General features: G+C 63.3%; 2 protein-coding genes across 2 annotated transcripts in view; both read left to right on the top strand.

The window, feature by feature from the left end:
- Positions 1–5,693, top strand: part of RAB40C (RAB40C, member RAS oncogene family) — a 56,394-nt gene extending 50,701 nt beyond the window's left edge. The window contains exons 4-6 of the mRNA XM_011962477.1: positions 1,767–1,844; positions 2,214–2,436; positions 3,763–5,693. Of these exons, the coding sequence (XP_011817867.1) occupies positions 1,767–1,844; positions 2,214–2,436; positions 3,763–4,043 (582 nt within the window). The 3' untranslated portion in view covers positions 4,044–5,693. The remainder of the gene's footprint in view (positions 1–1,766; positions 1,845–2,213; positions 2,437–3,762) is intronic.
- Positions 5,694–7,333: 1,640 nt separating this feature from the next.
- WFIKKN1 (WAP, follistatin/kazal, immunoglobulin, kunitz and netrin domain containing 1) overlaps positions 7,334–8,045 on the top strand; it is a 2,899-nt gene continuing 2,187 nt past the window's right edge. The window contains exon 1 of the mRNA XM_011962436.1: positions 7,334–7,808. Within this exon, the coding sequence (XP_011817826.1) occupies positions 7,638–7,808 (171 nt within the window). The 5' untranslated portion in view covers positions 7,334–7,637. The remainder of the gene's footprint in view (positions 7,809–8,045) is intronic.

Below are 8,045 nucleotides of genomic sequence, written 5' to 3' on the forward strand. Positions count from 1 at the left end.
GAGCTTGCAGTGAGCTGAGATCCGGCCACTGCACTCCAGCCTGGGCGACAGAGCGAGACTCTGTCTCAAAACAAAACAAAACAAAACAAAACAAAAATGTTTTTAAAATCTTAGCCAGGCATGATGGCTCACACCTGTAGTCCCAGCCACTTGGGAGGCTGAGGCAGGAGGATTGACTGAGCTCAGAATATCAGGCTGCAGTGAGCCATGATCGTGCCACTGCATGAACCCCAACCTGGGTGACAGAGTGAGACCCTGTCTCAAAAAAAACAAGAAAATGCCATCCACAGTGCTGGGACCTGCGTTCTCACCTCACCTGGGCTGCATGTCTCTCCTTGGCCAGCATGGACGCTTCTACATGCACTGCTGCTGTTTTCAGCGTCTGCACGGTACATTTCACCACCGCTTACTCGGCTGACCTCCGAGGCTGGACATTTAATTTGTGTCTGGTTTGTTATCAGCGCTGCTGTGACACGCATCCTCAGTTACTTCCGAGTCATGGGCTTGCCACACAGGAGGTTGCCACGCCGGAGGTTGCCACGCGGGAGGTTGCCATGCAGGAGGGTGGGCTGTGTTGGGTGCGTTGGTGGCCCACTCCCCAGTCTCTCCCCCTCCCCCAGCAGCAAATGAGCCAGCCCCTGTCCCTGTGCCCCAAGCTCCAGGGTTAAGCCCTGGGTGTGCATTTGTTTATTCTGAATCTTACCATTTATCACCCATCAGACTGACTTGGCCATCTCTGGCCTCGAAGGGTCTCCCTCAGCAAGAGGTGTCCTTCCTGAGCTGCCGCTCCGTCCTGAGCAAGGCCTTTGCCCTAGGAGCTTAGTCATTGCGGACTTGTTCTCAGCAGGACCTGGGGCTGCACTTCAGTCTTCCAGATATCAAAAGATGGTTCTGAGAGGCTCTAAAAACCCTAATTTTCAGATGGACAGTGCCCTCTTCCTGCAACCTCAGCCCCTTGTGTGATAGGCTCTTTGGTTAAGTGCAGGTTTTGTCAGCCTTGGAGTCAGGTGGATCCCAGCTCATTGGCTGGATCTGGTTGCAGAATTATAGGGTGGGAGTGGACGTTGGGGGGCGGCGGGCGTAGAGGGATGGGCCTGTGATGTGACCGTTTCGCCCAACGGGGCACTGAGTGTGAGCAGTGTGCTCCCCGGTGCTGCTGGAGAGCCATGACTGTCACTGCCGAGATATTTAGGGCAGGTGGAAACAGCCCAGAGCTGAGCTCCAAGTAATTGGTCTCTAAGGGATGTGGCAGAAAGTCCCCGTGGAAAACCTGCTCTGCCTGGCTGAGGGAGCTTCACAGAAAGTGTCCTGGAGGGACTGGAATTCTGCTCTGCAAGTTTTAGGTTGGAAAACTCAGAAATGCCCCCACTCAGCTCTGTCCCGGGTGCCCCCAGGAGGGTTCACTGATGGACTGGCCGAGAGGACACTTGCTTCCATGGCTGCACATCCCCCGGCTGCCAGGACCCCTCATCTGCCTGCCCAGGAAGCTTCCACAGGCTGATGGCTCCAGGGGAGGGAGGGGAGGCAGCATTTATGACACCATGGAAGGCACCCACCCTCCTGCTGCAGTCCTTGCCGGGTGAGGGCAGAGGTGGGGGGCAGGGCTGCACCAGCTGTGTGGAGGGCAGTGCCCATCTGCCCATCCGCCAAGTACTAAGCGTCCTTGGCCCTGCCCGGGAACCGAGACCCCTGCACCTGAGTGTCCCTGGGCCTGGGCTGGCCCTGCGTGTCGGTGACCCCTGGTGACCCCCAAGTCTCTGTTGCAGGGGATCCTTCTGGTGTATGACATCACCAACCGCTGGTCCTTTGATGGCATCGACCGCTGGATCAAGGAGATCGATGAGGTAGGCCTGGGTCCGGGGCGCCCTCCCGGGGAAGGCAGACTGGATGGAGGTGCCTGGGCCCCAGGTAGGCTCTGGATTCCCGCCTGCCACCCCTCCTGTGGCCCTGGCTCTGCACCCTGCACTGTCCCGTGGCCTACACCTGGGCATGCTGGTCACTGTGCACGCAACGGCCGGGCATGGAGCCCAGCAAGACCAGGAACTATGGGGCCACCTGGAAGGGCCTACAGTGTGGGGCCTGAGCCCTGGGCTCTGCCCACCTGGCCTTCCCACGGCCCCCACCCTGTCATAGGCCAGACGGTGAGGGCCCTGCTGAGGCTGTGGGTGGGTGGCGCCCTGCGTGTGTGCCTCTGCTGAGTTCTGTGCCCCCAGCATGCACCCGGAGTCCCCCGGATCTTGGTTGGAAACCGGCTGCACCTGGCCTTCAAGCGGCAGGTCCCGACGGAGCAGGCCCGCGCGTATGCAGAGAAGAACTGCATGACCTTCTTTGAGGTCAGCCCCCTGTGCAACTTCAATGTCATTGAGTCCTTCACGGAGCTGTCCCGCATCGTGCTCATGCGGCATGGCATGGAGAAGATCTGGAGGCCCAACCGAGGTGCGTGGGCGGGCGCCGGCCAGCCCTGCAGTCCCCAAACCCGGGCTGCCCTGATCACGTGGAGGCTGAGGGGGGCCGGGGGCCGGTGAGGGAGGTTCAGGCAGGTCCCTTGGCCACGTGCAGTAGGGGCTCAGCCGGCGGCAGGCCAGTCACTTGGTAAGAGTAGCCTCGGGGGAGAGGCAGCAGCACCGGGGGGCACGGGAGGAGCTGGTGACCTCCCTCAGGGTGCTGCCGTGGCAGCTGCACTCTGCCATTCTGGTGGGTCTGCGGCATTGCTGGTGTGGCAGTGTGTTCTCGCGCCTTCCCTGGTTCCGGGGCTGGCATCCTGCTGTCGGGGGACAGGAGCCATGCCTGCAGCTTCGTGTTGTTTCATTTTCTCTTCCTGGGAGGCCACGTCCTTGATCAGAGGCCCCAGTGGAGCCCCCTCAGGGAGGTACGGTTGATTCTGTGGTGCCTCCCGGCAGGGTTCACTGTTGGACAGAGAGAGGGTGGCTGACGGTGTCACTGTCCTTCTTAAGAGGAAGCACGGGCCGGGCGCGGTGGCTCACGCCTATAATCCCAGCACTTTGGGAGGCCATGGCAGGTGGATCACCTGAAGTGAGGAGTTCGAGACCAGCCTGGCCAACACGGTGAAACCCCGTCTTTACTAAAAATACAAAAATTAACTGGGCGCAGCGATGGGCGCCTGTAATCCCAGACACTCAGGAGGCTGAGGCAGGAGAATTGCTTGAACCCAGGAGGAGGAGGTTGTGGTGAGCGGAGATCGCGCCGCTGCACTCGAGCCTGGGCGACACAGCCAGACTCCGTCTAGAAACAAAACCAAACCAAACAAACCATAAAGCAAGCACGGGAGCCGTGAAGAGCCTGGCTGTGCCCCAGGCCAGCACAACCCAGCCCCCACCCGTATGGAGCTCCCCTCCCCAGCTCTGCAGACTGGAGCTGGTGACAGTCAAGCTAGATTGAGTCGAAACCCAACCAGAGAGACAGCAGAGGCTCCAGAGCAGGTGGGCTCGAAGGGCCAGATCACGCAGGCCTCACACCGGGCCTGCAGCGTCCAGGCCAGCAGCTGGGCAGAGCGGCCTCGGGAAGCCCCGCAGCAGCACTGCCCAGTGTGCCTGGCTTTAGGGAGCAAGGCAGGGGATGGCGTGCCGGTGGGCACATCCATGCTGAGCAGAGAAGTTTGGGCGTCCAGGTCCTCCGGGATCCCAGTCCGGGGGACACCACTAGGAGTGTGCAGACCCCGCCGGGCTTCTCTTGGGCACCTCAGGTCTCCCTGTGCAGGGCCTCCCCACAGCCCCGTGGTCTGACACCCCCTCTGCCCTGCAGTGTTCAGCCTGCAGGACCTCTGCTGCCGGGCCATCGTCTCCTGCACCCCCGTGCACCTCATCGACAAGCTTCCACTGCCCGTCACCATCAAGAGCCACCTCAAGTCCTTCTCGATGGCCAACGGCATGAACGCAGTCATGATGCACGGCCGCTCCTACTCCCTGGCCAGCGGGGCCGGGGGCGGCGGCAGCAAGGGCAACAGCCTCAAGAGGTCCAAGTCCATCCGCCCGCCCCAGAGCCCCCCCCAGAACTGCTCGCGGAGTAACTGCAAGATCTCCTAGCAGGGACGGGCAGAGCCGCCTGTGCAGATGCCGGGAGGGCTCAAGCTGGACACTCCTGGCTGGATGCCGGGCCAGTGCCACCTGCGTGGAGACTGGCCACACAGCTGCCTCCGAAGCACTGGGCTTTCCTCACACCGGAGCTGGGTGCGAGGAGCAGTGTGCGCAGAGCACGTGCGGCAGGTGGGAGGAGGGGGCGCGGCTGGGCTGCCGGTGCTTCTTGGTCTGAAACAAGCCGGACCTCCCCAGCTGCCTGGGCTCGACCGGCGGGGAGCCTGGCTCGCCTTTCTTATTTATATAGAGAACACTTCACCTTTTTTGTATATTTTAAGGGGCCTTCAGGGAAGCCTGGGTGTGGTCCCGTGGTGCGCTGGTGACTTCGTGGCCACGCCAGCTGTGGGGGCGCACTTGGGACGCCTCGGGAAGGGGATTCGCAGCAGCGATGGTCAGAACGTCCTGTGAATCCGTGCGCTGCAAGTGGCAGGGCTGCCCAGAGGCCGGGGGGAGCAGACGGGGCCGGTGCTTCCCCTGGAAGCTCGGGTGACCTCAGTGGTCACTGTGCTGGCAGTGGATGGAGGGTGTGGTCCTGTGGTCAGAGCCCAAGCAGCACTTAGGAGAGAGGAGAAAGGAGGTGCGCCTGGGAGCCCACACTTTTGTTGTTCCCCAAATCCCTCCCCACGTGGGACTGAGAACCTTCCTGCTGTGATGTGACACCTTCGGGGACACTGACCACTCAAAACTCAGATCATCATCTCCCACCCTGGAGAGTGCAGAGCTATCTGTAGACTTATGAATATTCGATGGGCGGTGGCATCCGGGCCCCGGGCACCTGCGTGCAACCTCCTGTTCTCGGCAGCTTCTGTCGCTGGCCCTGGGGTCCCCACAGCTGCAGCTCTCCTGTGAGGTCGCACGGCGTCAGAACCATCCTGACCTTCTTAGGGACATGCCTGGAACCACCTCATCCACGTCCACGTCCACCTGGGGACCTCGGGAGGCTAGGCCCCTCCTCGAAGGCCCACCAGCCCGGCACTCGTGCTGAGCCCCAGGGATGCAGGGCCGGCCACCTCTCTCCTGAAGCCATTGGCCGCTCCTCCACCCAGTGCTTCTGCCCACGCCTGCCCCAGCAGCCCCTCTGCAGGGTAGCAGTTGCCTGAGCCTGCCCACAGCACTGGTGCTCACCTCTACCTCCTGCCCTCGGGCCACACGGCACGGCATGGCCAGCACGCAGAAGGAGCCCTCCCGGGACCCAGGACCCCCGTGGTGGACTCCACGGCGCAAGCTTCCCAAGGTGGTCCCACGGACGGTGCTACTGGGCACCTGTGGACTCGCCCCATGGCCCGTTCCCAGGAGATGAGGGCTGTAGCCTGCATGAGCTGCCAGATGAGTAAGGGAACCCCGGCCAGGGGGCCCTGCCACAGTCCCCAGAGACACTGGCCTCCTGCTCCAGCCTCCCTGTCCTGGCCCCACCTGTCCTGTTGCTGCCAGCAGGACCCTTGTTTGGGATTATGAACAAACCACACAGACTTTGAGGACCTACATGGTCCTACATCCACGGCATCAACACTACCCGCACTGCTGTTAGACACTCCACCATTCCTGGTTCTTTCCAAACCGTTCTTTGTACAGTAAATGGAATTCGGCTGTGGTCCCCACGTTTTGCTGTGTCTGGTGGGGTGGGTCTGGCAGTGGTGGTGCCCCGTGCCAGGGGCCAGTGCTGCTTTGTACCAGGCACTGACCCCTGGCTTTTGTTTTGCCTGCTGTCGCCTGCGCTGACCAGGCCGACCTGCGGCAGTTAGCTGAGTTTGCCTCAAGAAAAAGTGAGGGCTGCGACTGGGCCTGGTCACGGCCATTCTCCGCTTCCCGGTGGACGGGATCCCAGCTGGGCTGTACCAAGCCCTCGCTCACAGCCCATGGCAGCAGATGGCCTGGGTGGACTGTCCCCACCAGCAGCAGGACCCCAGAGGGCCAGGCCCTCCAGTGAGCCCCCTCAGCAGAGAGCAGCCTGCACGCTGGCCAATCTGGGGTGCCTGCCATGCCTGGCCCAGGGGTATGTGGACACCCTGGAGGTGTGCAAGCTGGAACGGGGCACTCCAGTTGGTACAGGAACCACAGCCTCAGGCTCAGGTGTCTCCCTTTGCTATTTCGTGGGCTCATCTGGGCCTTAGGCCCCTCCCTGGCAGCTCCAGCCCAGCCGCCTGCAGCTGGGTCAGGCCTAGCTACCCCACCCGTCCCCTTGTAGAGCAGCGACTGTGGCGCCTGGAGGCATCTCTGGGTCTCATTCTGACCAGACCACGCTCCTGTTACCCTGCCTCCCAGGTCAGAGGTCAGACACAGGGTCAGGGGGACACTCCCGTCCGGTCTCAGAACCACTCCCGGAGGCCCCAGACTTCTGGAGCCACAGAGGGTTTGGAAAGGTAGATTCCAGGCAGCCCTTTGTCCTGCACCAGCCAGGCCAGCCCCCTGCCCTCCCCGACGAGGAGGAGCCAGCCCGGGGGTGTGTGCCTCGCTGACGGGGTGGGGGGGGGGGCTGGGGCAGGGCAAGGCTCTGGTGCCCCAGGACACTTGCTCTCTCCAGCTGCAGACGCCCTTGCACTTGGCCTTCCCTCGGGCGGCGCCATCCACGCGGAGCCACGTCCAGGGCTGCGCAGTGCGTGGGCTGAGGCTCCGGCGTCAGCGTGTGGGGCTGTTCTTATGTTTGTGGGCGGCCACAGGCCTCTTCCTGCTGCACCTGCCCTGCCTTGGGGACGGGCCTGAGCCCCAAGCCCACAGCCTGGTTTCAGGTATGGGAATGCAGTCCTGCCAGGTTGGGCCCCACCCCACCAGGGGCAGCAGAGCAGAGAAGACTGGGCTGTGCTGGGCATCCTGCAGGCCCCTGTGCCCCCAAAACAGCCGTGGAACGGGAAGGAACCTCAAAGGAGCAGAGTGAAGCCCTCGGCCCGACCCGGACACAAGTGACCGTTGCCAGACTGGACCTGACCTGGGGGACCCAGGCTGTGGTCAGCCACACTCCACGGGGAGGGCCTGTGCCTGCCACCCCACAGCATGGGAGCCTGGGGTCCAGAGGGCGTCAGGGACAAAAGCTGGGATCTGCTGGCCCTGCCCCCACCCTCCTGAGGGTCGTCAAGGAGACTGATCTCAGCCCAGGGGTGGAGGAAGGGGTTCGGGTTACAGGGTCCCCTCCCCTCCCCCTCTCCAGCCAGAGCCAGCCCTCCTCCGCCCCTGGTGACCCTCATGGCCAGTGGCTCTGTGCTCCTGGGCCTCTGGCCCCTCCCCAACCTCCTCCCCTCTGCCCTGTGCTGACCAGGGCCGGGGAGCCCCCGCACGGTTCAGACAGAGGGGCCAGGCTGAAGCTGGAGAGGAACCAGCGTCACACAGACGGCCTCTGAGAACTTGGAGACCCCGTAACCCACCCAGCAGGGGCGTCAGGACAAGCATCTGCTGCAAGCTTTGGCCTCAGGGGCGAACGGGAGCCCCGGGGTTCGGGTGGGGGCGCCAACCACAGGCCCGGAGGGTGGATGCCTGCAGGAAGCTGGGCTCGGCGGAGCCCGAAGAGGGGCTGGTGGCCACACCCCCCGGCCCCCTGGCTCGGCGGCCCCCATGCCCGCCCCACGGCCACTCCTGCCGCTCCTACTCCTCCTCCGGCTGACCTCGGGGGCCAGCTTGCTGCCAGGGCCGGGGAGCCACCCGGGCGTGTGCCCCAACCAGCTCAGCCCCAACCTGTGGGTGGACGCCCAGAGCACCTGTGAGCGTGAGTGTAGCGGGGACCAGGTGAGTGTGGTCGGGCTGGGGTCCCGGGGCTTGGGGCAGCCAACCTGGGCAAGACCCTACTGGAGGCGCCGCGTTCTGCCCGGGCTCCCCAGACTTCTGCTGGTGTCTGGGTCTGGGCCCCTTGAGGGGCCCAGAGACACCCCCATCGTTGCCCTCATTTAAGAATAAGAGCCCTCCCACTCCAGCTCTCGTGCTCCCTATGTGCCTCCCCCCTACCCTGGACACCATCATCCACTG

This window comes from Colobus angolensis, unplaced genomic scaffold (genome assembly GCF_000951035.1).
Source record: "Colobus angolensis palliatus isolate OR3802 unplaced genomic scaffold, Cang.pa_1.0 Scaffold59, whole genome shotgun sequence".
Classification (NCBI taxonomy): domain Eukaryota; kingdom Metazoa; phylum Chordata; class Mammalia; order Primates; family Cercopithecidae; genus Colobus; species Colobus angolensis.